We start from the raw sequence: 13,212 nt of genomic DNA, 5'->3' as shown, positions 1-13,212 counted from the left end.
CCCGGATCTTCCGCTGCTGCGGGAGAGGGAAGGACTCGGACTGCTAGGGCTCCGCTTACGGCCCACAGGGCTGAGGGGGCAGCATACAAAACCGCTGAACACAACGCTCGCTCACGGCAGACATCGGAGCAAAGACTGAGGGAAGAGGGCTGAAATCGGTGGTTTAAGCCCTCACTGCCGAGCGGAGAACGGAAGCCTTAGGCACGGAGACTAGCCGCCCCCTCCCTACCCTCCCAGAGCTCGCCCCGCCCCCACCTGCCTGGTGCTAGAAGCGATAAAGTAGCAGTGTCGGATCAAAGGACAGAATATTTGCTGCTCTGAGAACTGTGGACCGCAGACACAGATTCACAGCTCAACTAGTTCCAGCAAAGGGGAGGGAGCTGTGGAAGCAGGACTGGCTGTGGTGGTGGTCGCCGCCATTGCTCTGGGCCACCTCTCACAACTCACCCCGCCCCTAGCCCCACCTATCTGGGCGGATCCCTGCAGGAGTAAACAGAACTGCTGAAACAAACGGGCTCTGAATCTGGTGCAGAAAGAGCTTTGGAACTCCAAAAGCTCTTCGCATACCTATCAACCTGTAGCAGAAGACACTCCTGTAGATGTCTAGGAAGAGAAATAGTAAATCAGTGATTGCCATGAATAACCAAGGCAACAAGATAGCTCAGAAAGAAAGTGAAAAGTCTCCAGAAAAGGAACTTAGAGATATGGACCTTTGTGATTTAAATGACAGAGAATTCAAGATCGCAATTCTGAAAAAACTGAACGAGATGCAAGAAAACACAGAAAGGCAGTTTAATGAACTCAGAAACACAATCAAAGAACACCATGAGCATTTTACAAAAGAGATTGAAATCTTGAAAAAGAACCAAATAGAATTTCTGGAGATTAAGAACTCAATAGAAGAAATTAACAATAAAATATCCAGCTTAGATAGTAGAGTTGACCAGATGGAGGAAAGAATCAGTGACATCGAAGATAGGAACCTGGAATTTACACAGAGGGAAGAAGAAAGAGACTTGAAACTTAAAAGAAATGAAAGAACTCTACAAGAACTTTCTGACTCCATCAGAAAGAGCAATATAAGAATAATGGGCATACCAGAAGGAGAAGAAAGAGGGAAGGGAACAGAGAATATATTCAAACAAATCGTTGATGAGAACTTCCCAAACTTGTGGACAGAACTGGATCCTCGAATCCAAGAAGCAAATACAACACCTAATTACCTCAATCCCAACAGGCCTTCACCAAGGCACATTGTATTGAAGCTGTCTAAAATCAATGACAAAGAAAGAATCCTCAAGGCAGCCAGGGAAAAGAAGACGGTAACTTACAAAGGAAAGCCCATTAGATTATCATCAGATTTTTCAGCAGAAACTCTACAAGCTAGGAGGGAATGGAACCAAATATTCAAACTATTGAAAGAGAGAAATCATGAGCCAAGAAGAATATATCCAGCAAAGATCTCTTTTAGATATGAAGGAGGAATAAAGACCTTTCCAGACATCCAGAAGCTGAGGGAATTTTCTAATACACGACCTGCACTACAAGAAATACTAAAGGAGGCTATTAGACCACCATCAACAGGGACAACTTGTGGCAACCGAAACATAAAAAGGGGGAGCGTAAAGGCCTGAACTGGAATATGGGAATAGAGAAAGTAAGCGTACTGAAGAAACTGGAATACTCTAAATATCAAACTTTCTTTTACATAAACTCAAGGGTAACCACTCAAAAAACATCCAAATCTGAAATATATACTGTAATAAAAGAAGAAACAGAGGGAAACATCATAGAATACCACCACACAGAAATAACAGACAACAACAAAAAGGCAAAGAAACAATGGAGACACAGCCTTACCAGAAAACTAAAGATAGAATGACAGGAAATCCTCACATATCAATAATCACCCTACATGTAAATAGACTGAACTCACCAATAAAAAGGCACAGAGTAGCAGATTGGATCAAAAAACTACACCCAACCATATGCTGTCTCCAAGAGACACATCTCGGCTACAAGGGCAAGCATAGTCTCAAAGTGAAAGGGTGGAAATTGACACTCCAAGCAAATGGTATCCAGAGAAAATCAGGTGTAGCCATAATGATATCAGATGAAACAGACTTCAGGGTGAAAAAGATAACAAGAGACAAAGATGGACATTTCATAATGGTAAAGGTGACTATACAACAAAAAGACATAACGGTCATCAATATTTATGCCCCCAATCAGGGAGCACCGAAATATACCAAGCAACTACTAACAGAACTAAAGGGAGAAATTGACCAAAACACAATTATACTAGGGGACTTAAATACATCATTGACAGCTATGGATAGATCATCCAAACAGAAGATAAATAATGAAATCGCAGCCCTAAATGACACATTAGATGAATTGGACATAATTGACATATATAGAGCACTTCATCCTAAAACATCAGACTATACATTCTTTTCTAGTGTACATGGAACATTCTCAAGGATAGACCATATATTGGGACACAAAATCAGCCTCAGCAAATTTAAGAAGATTGAAATCATACCAAGCATATTCTCTGATCACAAAGCTTTGAAATTGGATATCAACTGCAAAAAGAAAGCAGGAAAAAACACAAATACATGGACATTAAACAACATACTTTTAAAAAACGACTGGGTCAAAGAAGAAATTAGAGGAGAGCTCAAAAGATACATAGAAACAAATGACAATGAAAATACATCCTACCAAAATTTTTGGGATGCCGCGAAAGCAGTTTTAAGAGGGAAATTTATATCATTACAGGCCTATCTCAAGAAACAAGAAAAATCCCAAATAAATAACCTCATGTTACACCTTAAAAAACTAGAAAAAGAAGAACAAGCGAAACCCAAGGTCAGCAGAAGAAAGGAAATAACAAAAATCAGAGCAGAACTAAATGAAATAGAGAACAAAAAGACAATAGAAAAAATTAATGTGACAAAAAGCTGGTTCTTTGAAAAGATTAACAAAATCGACAAACCCTTGGCTAGGCTCACTAAGATAAAAAGAGAGAAGACACTAATTAACAAAATCAGAAATGAAAAAGGGGAAGTTATCACGGACACCACAGAAATACAAAGGATTATCCAAGAATACTATGAAGGACTATATGCCACCAAATTTAATAACTTAGAAGAAATGGACAAGTTCTTAGAAACATATAGCCTTCCAAGGCTGAATCATGAAGAACTGGAAAATCTTAACAGGCCGATCACCAGTAAGGAAATTGAATCAGTCATCAAAAACCTTCCCAAAATCAAAAGTCCTGGACCAGATGGCTTCACCAGTGAATTCTACCAAACCTTCAAAGAGGATCTAATACCAATCCTGCTCAAACTCTTCCAAAAAATTGAAGAAGAGTCAGTACTCCCTAACTCATTTTATGAGGCCAACATTACCCTGATACCAAAACCTGGTAAGGACAACACAAAAAAAGAAAACTACAGACCTATATCTCTGATGAATACAGATGCTAAAATCCTAAACAAAATTCTAGCAAATCGAATACAACAATGCATTAAAAAGATTATTCATCACGACCAAGTGGGGTTCATCCCCGGGGCACAAGGATGGTTCAACATTCGCAAATCCATCAATGTGATACATCACATAAACAAAATAAAGGACAAAAATCATATGATTCTATCAATTGATGCAGAAAAAGCATTTGATAAGATACAACATCCATTTATGATTAAAACACTTACTAAAATTGGTATAGAAGGAAAATACCTCAACATAATAAAGGCCATATACGACAAGCCCTCAGCTAATCTCATAATTAATGGTGAAAAGCTGAAGCCCTTTGCTCTACGTTCAGGAACATGACAAGGTTGTCCCCTATCACCTCTGCTTTTCAACATAGTGTTGGAAGTCCTCGCCAGAGCTATCAGGCAAGAGAAAGAAATAAAAGGCATCCAAATTGGGAATGAAGAAGTTAAATTGTCACTCTTTGCAGATGACATGATGCTATATATAGAAAAACCTAAAGACTCCACCAAAAAGCTATTAGAAACAATCAATGAATACAGTAAAGTTGCTGGCTACAAAATCAACGTACAAAAGTCCATTGCTTTCCTATATACCAACAATGAAATCTCAGAAAAAGAGATAGAAAAAACAATTCCTTTTGCAATTGCAGCAAAAAGAATAAAATACCTAGGAATAAACTTAACCAAGGATGTGAAGGATTTATATGCTGAAAACTATAAGACATTTTTTAAAGAAATTGAAGAAGACACAAAGAAATGGAAAGACATTCCGTGCTCATGGATTGGAAGAATCAACATAGTTAAAATGGCCATATTACCCAAAGCCATATACATATTTAATGCAATCCCCATTAAAATCCCAATGGCATTTTTTAAAGAAATAGAACAAAAAATCATCAGATTTGTTTGGAACCACAAAAGACCCCGAATAGCCATAGCAATATTAAAAAAAAAGAACAATACTGGAGGTATCACACTCCCTGATTTTTCCTTGTACTACAGGGCTACAATAATCAAAACAGCTTGGTATTGGCGGAAAAACAGACACATAGTCCAATGGAATAGAATTGAGAACCCAGAAATAAAACCACATAAATATGGACAGATAATTTTTGACAAAGAAGCTAAAAACATACAATGGAGAAAAGACAGCCTCTTCAATAAATGGTGCTGGCAGAATTGGATAGCTACGGGCAAAAGAATGAAACTGGACTGCTATCTGTCACCATGTACCAAAATTAATTCAAAATGGATCAAAGACTTAAGCATAAGACCTGACACAATAAACTGCATTGAAGAAAACATAGGTACTAAACTTATGGACCTTGGGTTCAAAGAGCATTTTATGAATTTGACTCCAAAGGCAATGGAAGTAAAAACTAAAATAAACAAATGGGATTGTATGAAACTGAAAAGCTTCTGCACAGCAAAAGAAACTATTGACAAAATAATGAGGCAACCAACTGAATGGGAGAGATTTTCGCAAACAGTTCCTCTGATAAGGGGCTAATATCCAAAATATACAAGGAACTCATGAAACTCAACAACAAAAAACAAACAACCCAATTGAAAAATGGACAGAGGACCTGAAGAGACATTTCTCCAAAGAGGATATACAAATGGCAAATAGACATATGAAAAAATGCTCAACATCGCTAATCATCAGAGAAATGCAAATGAAAACCACAATGAGATATCACCTCACCCCAGTCAGAATGGCTTTCATCAACAAAACAAATAGTAACAAGTGTTGGAGAGGCTGTGGAGAAAAAGGAACTCTCATACACTGTTGGTGGGAATGCAGACTGGTGCAGCCGCTATGGAAGGCAGTGTGGAGGTTCCTCAAGAAATTACGAATAGAATTACCATATGACCCAGCAATCGCTCTCCTGGGTATCTACCCCAAAAATATAAAAGCATTTCTCTATAGAGACACGTGTACTCCAATGTTCATTGCAGCTTTGTTTACGGTGGCCAAGACATGGAAACAACCAAAATGTCCTTCGATAGATGAATGGATAAAGAAGTTGTGGTACATATACACAATGGAATACTATTCGGCGTTAAGGAAAGATGATATAGGAGCATTTGTGACAACATGGATGGATCTCGAGAGAATAATGCTAAGTGAAATAAGTCAGACAGAAAAAGCAGAGAACCCTATGATTTCACTGATATGTGGTATATAAACCAAAAAGAACAAGACAAACAAATGAGAAACAAAAACTCATAGACACAGACAATAATTTAGTGGTTACCAGAGGGTAAGGGGGTGGGGGTGGGTGATGAGGGTAAAGGGGATCAAATATATGGTGATGGAAGGAGAACTGACTCTGGGTGGTGAACACGCAGTGGGATTTATAGACGATGTAATACAGAATTGTACACCTGAAATCTATGTAAATTTACTAACAATTGTCACCCCAATAAAATTAATTAAAAAAAAAAAAAAAAAAAAAAACCTCTAGCTTTTGGTATTGAGTTATTTACTATTCACAAAAATTGCATAGGACTCCATCGAAGACCCAGGCAACTTATGCATGTTTCCTAGAGAGTGGCCAGTCCATGTGGTTTCATTAATAGGCTCTGGAGGGAGATTTGAATTTTTTGTCCTTTCCGATATTTAGTGTACTAGTGACACAGGAAGACAAGTGTCTGGGCACAATTGACACTCAGCTCCAGGATGATCGAAAAAAGATTCAAAGAGAAAAAATAAATTCCTGGTCTGGGAGGGAGGGGGTGATATTGTGTCTTCAATACATAGTTTAGGGTGACAATCAGTAGCATGAGGCATGAAAGTTAATGGACAAAGAGAAAACTGGTAAGTCAGATAATGAAAAGGAAGGAAAGGACTAGATTAAAAAAACAATAAATAAAAAATGAACTCTTATATAGATAAAGTCAAATAGAAACTCTGTAAAGTTACCGGTAAATATGAAATATGAAGTCATGAACTTTGGGGGTGAGGGGGAGGTAATTTTCCAGCTCTATCCCCAAAATGCTGGTAATCCTACCCTAACAATAACTTGTGTTTATCTGAAATAATAGAATGTGTGCCCCCAACACCCAAATGTGTTATCTAATATTGTATTCTCTACATGAAAACTGAACTGCTTGGTGGGCAGTCAATCCCACGTTTAAGTAGGAGAACAAAATGGGCCAGGACTGAATGAATGCACACAAGCAAGGACTCTCAAAGATGACAAGAAATGATGACTAAGGAGCTGCTGAAAGGGCTCCCATTGCCTCATCACTGACATTTCAAGAAACTAAAAAGCAAAACAAGACAAAGATTGTAGGAACTAGGAGAATCTAGGAAATGCCAAAGTTCACAATTACATTCAAAATGGACAAATAATGACATAGAGTGGGGTTGAAATATTCACCCTCACCAATATGGGTCAACCGATCTTTTCCCTGTTATAGAGAAAGAAAATGCATGATTGATGGTGATTAGATCAGTGATTACCCACCACAGCTCAGGGGGACAAAACTGAATTGTCATTTTGTTCTTTGAAAGAATCTCAATATCAAGGCCACCCACTAAGGAGGGATGAAATCAGAGTCGTGGGATATGCTTCAGGAAATGAGCTTTCCAGACTGCCAGAAAGACAGAGGCCAAAACAAAATATTAAGGACTAAGCAAAAAGAGCTTTCTCCTGCTCGGTGAGGATACAGCCTAACTACTTCAGAATTTGTCTCAAACCCAGGGAAAGCTGACATCTGTAGACATGCCCTTAAAGAGAATTATGTAAATTGTGAGAGCAGCTCCTCCAGACTAGTGAGGCCCAGTGAATGTGTAGGCTATGACGTAGCAGCACTGAGCTTTCCAGACTAGAAATGGCCTTTCTCTCTGTAGCAGCATCACAACTGCTGCCTGCCCTACACCCTCCTTGGGGACACTGGGGCCAGGAGAGGCTATACACAGCTATGCTGTGTCTGTGCCTGCCTTGTGTGGGAAACTCATTCCTGATAATATTACTTCTTAAACTGACTTAGAAACGCATTCTAAGCTTGAGTTGTGTGTGGTGGTGCTTTCTTCCTGCCTACAGACCATCCACTAGTGTGTGAACACTAATGTGTGTTAGAGCACAATACAGGTATTGTCTGAACCTAACCTCGTGCTTGGTCCCTGACTGGTGCCATGAAAAGCAAATCATGAGGACATCAGGAAATCTTATGCTCTAGGAGGTTAAATCATCCAAATTTATGTGAGTGCTTTCGATGGCTCCTAAAACCACTAGGAGATTATTTAAAACAAATGGAGTGAATGACTCTTCTGTTTATCACATGACCAAACTAATATCGAAAAGGGAAAAATTATTAAAACATAAAACTAATCAGATTATAGGCAATAGTCTGTGCACCGGATAGCCACTAAATGTCCCCTTCCCTCAAGAAACCAGCTTCCAATTGTCCAAGTTGACACCAGATATTGCTCAAAAGGACTCCATTATTCAAAATGTTGAGAGCAGGTATTTTAAAAAGAGAAGCAACCCAATAATAGCCCGTGTTATGATCTGTGTCCCTCAAAGGGTCTGTCCCCAGTGATTCCTAGATGGCTTTTTTCTCCTCCTGTTGGGAGGGGGGAGAAGAAAGGAATGGCTTTCCTTAATTGTTGCTTTGTTTGATTTATTGAATTCAGAGTCATTATCTAAAATGGAGGTAATCTCATTAGAACTTAGACTGCTCTATTATTTCTTGGGATGGGGTTAATTTCATATTTTCAGAGTCATAAAGTAAAGAGTTCAAAATCCAATTACAAAGGCTTAATTTCATAGCAACTGAAGAGAAACATTTCTATCATAAAGGAAAATAAATAATGCGCTACTTCAGGAAACGATTTGTCAGGAACTGGGCGCCTAAGAGGAGGGTCTCCATTACTGTCATTCAACTTTGCATGATAATGCATCACCCAGGCTGGTGAGTCTGCGGAAGGGAGTAAATTTAATCAGCTAAAGTCAAAGTAATCAGGCTAGGGTTGACACATTTCGAAAAAGGTCAGCGTTAAGCACATTTTCTCCTCTTTAACTCAGTTACCATGTCATCGTCTTAGAGTTAGTAGTCCTCCAACTTGAATCTATAAAATGGATGTCTGCTGCAAAGTGCTAACTATGTTAGGGCTAACAGGATTTATTTCACATTCTATTATTTGTTATTCCTCATAATTTTCCACGTGTCATGCTGGAAGACTGGTGAGGTAATACAATTAAGCTCAGAGTTGAACAGCTAAACGTATATTAGCAAATCAATCTGAATTTTTGCATAACCCAATCATGGTCCCACTGGCTGCGGAGAGTAAATTCATTTGCTTACATTATTCTTTAACTCGGTTATCATTTGCAAGAATTAGGTGGTGAAGTCACATGTGCTTCTGTATTGGTATGGAAGCGTCTCCGGATTTTGGAAACAACTGCCCTAAATTGGGTGTTTCTGGAGGGATTTTCTCCTCAAGGACAGCTCACTGATTCTGCCTGAGGGAAGGGAAGTGGGGGTGATGCCATGATGTAAGCACACTTCAGAGACAGCAGACCTTTATTGGGGGGTACTGCCTTTGAGGTCCCCCTCTCCATGAATTTCCCCTCATCCTACATCCTGATCCACTTTGCAGACACAGTTTTTGGGCAGAGTTCACTCTCAACTTCTAAAAAGGGAGATACAGCCAGAAGGAGCTGATTTTACATCTTTGTTTCTAAGGTCCCAAGGGGTTCCCAAGATGATTTAGAAGAAATGCAGATCCTACCATCAGATAGCAAATGTTGGCTCATAGCTCACATGACTCCATGGAGCTGAGTCTGAAACAGACTCTTGGGCTCCATCTCTCCCATCACCCACTGGAGCAGCCATGTGTTGACAGCCCTGGTCCTGGGAGAACAGTGGCGGCTCCAGGCACCCGCCTGACCACCCAGCAGGGACTTGGCACCCAGGGAGAAGACCACAGATTGAGAACAGCATATGGTTTTGTAAATAAGCTTCCACTGTTTATCCCAGACGCGCTCTCCTGATAGTGTGATTCTGAAATGATATTGAATCTGTAAAACACCATAATGGCTTTACACTGCTAATTCTAGAAACTCAGTGCTATTACCCAAGGGCTGACACTCCAATAACATGCCTCTGGACTACAGAGCAAACAAGATGAGCTCTCCATGAGCAAAGCAGAGCGCTCTTTTCTGTGATGAACACAGAAACACTCGTACTCTCCAAGCAAAGTAAAACCAAAACTTTCCTCTCTGTGGATCTGTTTGACTTTCTTTCTTTTTTTTTTTTTTTATCTGTTTGACTTTCAATATGAAGATATTGAAATAGATGAGGATTCCTGTTATTCACCCAGTAAAGAACCAAAGTCCTGACTGCCTCGGCCCATGCCTTCCCTGTTCTTTACCACAATAAGGTACATGCGAATCAAACTGAACACAGACCTATGGGGGGAAATGTAACAAACAGCATGGTAAAGAGGAAGGATCACTAGATTTTAAGTTACTAGTCTTAGGTTCGAAATCAAATTCCCCATTTAGTATTAGAAGCTCTCCAGACTTGTCTCTGCTGGAACATTAAGATTGTACTGCATAAAGCTAAGGTCCTTCCCATCTGTATATTGTCATTAACTCTTGATGTCTCTCTCCCTTACTCTCTCTTGTACATGTCCCCCTCAATCCCTTTATTTCACATAATCATGGGACTCTAGTGTCTTTCAAAAGACATTTAATTTTCCTTTTTTCCTTTCATATAAATCTCCATCATTGATTTTTTTATTTTTGCCTTGTAATTAAATCACCATTTTGATTCTTGTCATCTGCAAAATACATGATAGTTATGGCCCTAAGGTCACTTTTTGACGAGCTTCTCCTGATGCTTTGGCCACGCCAAGTACTGCAGGCTTAGGCCACGTGGTGATAGCAATACAGCTACCTCAGTGGGTGGCATTTGCTCCTCAGAGAAACAAACTCGGGAAAATAAACTGAAGACCATTCTCTAAGTGTTCACGTGGTTTTGTACCGAGATAGTAATGGATAAGTGAGGTTGATGGTTTAATTTTGGAAGTCAGAGCAACTTCATATTTTTTTAAGTTCACCAATTCTCAAATGTGTATGTTAATGACACATGAGTGTGTATTTTATCTGGGGTTGTGTCACACAAATACGTGAGAGGTCCCGAAGTCAGCTTCCTGGGAGATATTTCAATTTACATCTGCTCTTCTCTTAAAGAGCATATAACAAAAGAAAGGGAATTTTTTTTAAGGCATAAACCCACAAAGACAAAAGGAATGAAAAGGAAGGAACAGCATCAAAACTGTGAAATCTATAAGGCAGAAGGAATGGTGGCAAAGATAGGTAATATCATCTTTAACTGTTTGAAGATTATCTTAAGATAATCTAAAAATATTATAAAAATAAAAACACATATTCATCTTTGCTGCCCTAGTGACACCCTAGATTTACTTCTCCCTGACAGCTATCGTTCTCATGCCTTTGACTGCCCTTTGCTTCCTTTGCCCAGTTCAAACGTTCTCTGTGCACCTTCCTCAAACATGGAAGGCAGTTCACAGATGGCAAGGGCAGTATCTCCTTCAATGGTGTGTCCCAAGCATTCTGCATCAGGCCTGGTAATTGCTAGATGCTCACTGAATGCTGGCCACTTAAACAAGGCAGCTGCTTGGGCACCACTGCTTGGGAATCACTTCCATAGTTTACAGGGTGGCTGGGAACTAGCTGCCCAGCCAGTGACTACATTTCCTGGCACCCCTTGCACCCAAGAGGAGTCCTGTTCAAAGTTCTGCCCAATGACAATTGGACAGAAGCTAACATGCCATTTCTAGGCCAGAGCAAGGATGCTTTATGCAATTCTCCATGCTCTCTATTCCTTTGTGTGCTGGCTGGATTAGATACCAAGGGAACAGCTGTCCTTGAATGACACCCCTCCCTAATCACGGACTGGACTGCACATAAGAAAGAAACTTCTAATGTCAGGCTACTGGGGACATGGGGTTTCTTTGTTGTTGCAGCAGGTACCACCTACAGTGACCAACTGAATGAATGAATGCATGGCCCAAGGTCGATCACCTGCTACACGTCCATGGGAAAGCCCATCACAGAGAGGACTTGACATCACCTTCAGGAGATCCAGTTTGAGCTGCAGCTCCCCTTGGGTGGACGAGCACAAAGCACCCACGATGATGCTCATGTACTCTTCAGCGTTGATGACTGCGAGCTGCTCCAAAATGCTGAGGGAGGCGCCCCGGTAGCACTCGTCATCCAGAAAGATCTTGATGAAGGGAACCATGCCGTGGTCTTTTAGGACAACTGCAGATCACACAGACAACACGGGGATAGAGCGATGGGGCCTCAGCACTTAGTTTCAATTACGAGCAAAGCTTTGTCTTACAATATCCAAGTTTGTCTGCTACAGTTTTATGTGTCTCTTTTGCCCATTAGAAACTTGTTTCAAAATCCATGCCCACTGCTAAAATGACAAGAGGGAAAGAGAAACTGTGGAGCTAAGAATTAAAAAAGAAAAACTGCTTTCTTCTCCAGTGAGAACTCTGTTGTTGAAAAAAAAACTTTTTCCTTTCTTTTTTTTTTTTATAGAAACCTAAGTATTACAAACTTTAAGTAGATATACCTCTGTCCTTTATTTCCGTATAATTCCCTAATCCAGGGCCCATGGCAATTCTCTCTTCTCTTCGCTGAAATTCTCAGTGAGAGCAAACCAGAATTAAAGTCAAGAACATATTGAATTCCTAGGTAGTTTCTTGGGACTGGTGGGGGGAGGATTAAAGAAATTTGGCTAGTGGTATGTTTTAAAACTACTCCTACGAATTTCTTTCCCAGGATCCATATTTGGAGTAATCGTGTGGAATGCGAACGAGGAAGTAAGTGGATCGTTCAAATGGCGTGATGCGGATTTGACTGGCCAGTTCTACAAGCCAGGGGTGTTCCAATTAGGGGCCGGTGCTCCCTACACGGAAATCACCCTGGAGGCTCGTTTAAGAGAAGATTGCTGAGCTCTTGGTTGGGCTGCTAATTAATCTCTGAGAGGGAGCCTGGGAACATTTTAACCAGCACCTTCAGAAGCCTTTTACAGTCTAACATTAGAGACCCTCTGCCATAGGAAATAATCACTCCCATGTGGTGTAGTTGATCTACGACGGCCTCAGATAAGAGTCCGCAAAGGGCCACCCCCACAGATGTCACTTTGTTGATGCATCTGCTTCATAGTATAATACATAGGTAGGCATATTGTATGCACATATGTTTTTAAAAACAAGGACGGTGAATGATCTTAGAAAGCTAAAAATTGTTTTGGATGGATGGAGCTATGTCCGTCATAGGCTGAAAACACGTCGAATTAACTAGCTTATAAATAACAAGCTTGCTTTATATGTAGTTTACAATTTGGATTTTCTTTTTGAAGAATATAATCAGTGCAGCAGGACATTAATGGATTTTACATGAAAGGGTGGGGTGGAGGGTGCTCTGTGGCCCTCACAAATCTGGGATATACCTTTGCTTCCCAACCTTACTTACCAACTTTAAAAGTAAAAGTTCTCAGGTGAGATTACCAATTTGTTCATGATCACTGAACAGCACAGCGACAGGAGACCAACCACACGTTCGTGCTGGTACGCCCTTGGACATGACCTTTGGACATTGACATAAATCACTGAAAACACTTAATGTGTTCTCAAGCACTGACAAGA

General features: G+C 40.2%; 1 protein-coding gene across 1 annotated transcript in view; it reads right to left on the bottom strand.

The window, feature by feature from the left end:
* The window catches only part of WDFY4 (WDFY family member 4), a 307,568-nt gene that overhangs the window by 245,528 nt on the left and 48,828 nt on the right, over positions 1 to 13,212 (bottom strand). Inside the window, exon 11 of the mRNA XM_081075021.1 lies at positions 11,625 to 11,815. Within this exon, the coding sequence (XP_080931147.1) occupies positions 11,625 to 11,815 (191 nt within the window). The remainder of the gene's footprint in view (positions 1 to 11,624; positions 11,816 to 13,212) is intronic.

Source organism: Rhinolophus hipposideros, assembly GCF_964194185.1.
Source record: "Rhinolophus hipposideros genome assembly, chromosome: 15".
In the NCBI taxonomy this organism is placed as follows: domain Eukaryota; kingdom Metazoa; phylum Chordata; class Mammalia; order Chiroptera; family Rhinolophidae; genus Rhinolophus; species Rhinolophus hipposideros.
Note: the sequence above shows the minus strand (reverse complement) of the source record. Positions and strands in the feature narration are given on the sequence as shown.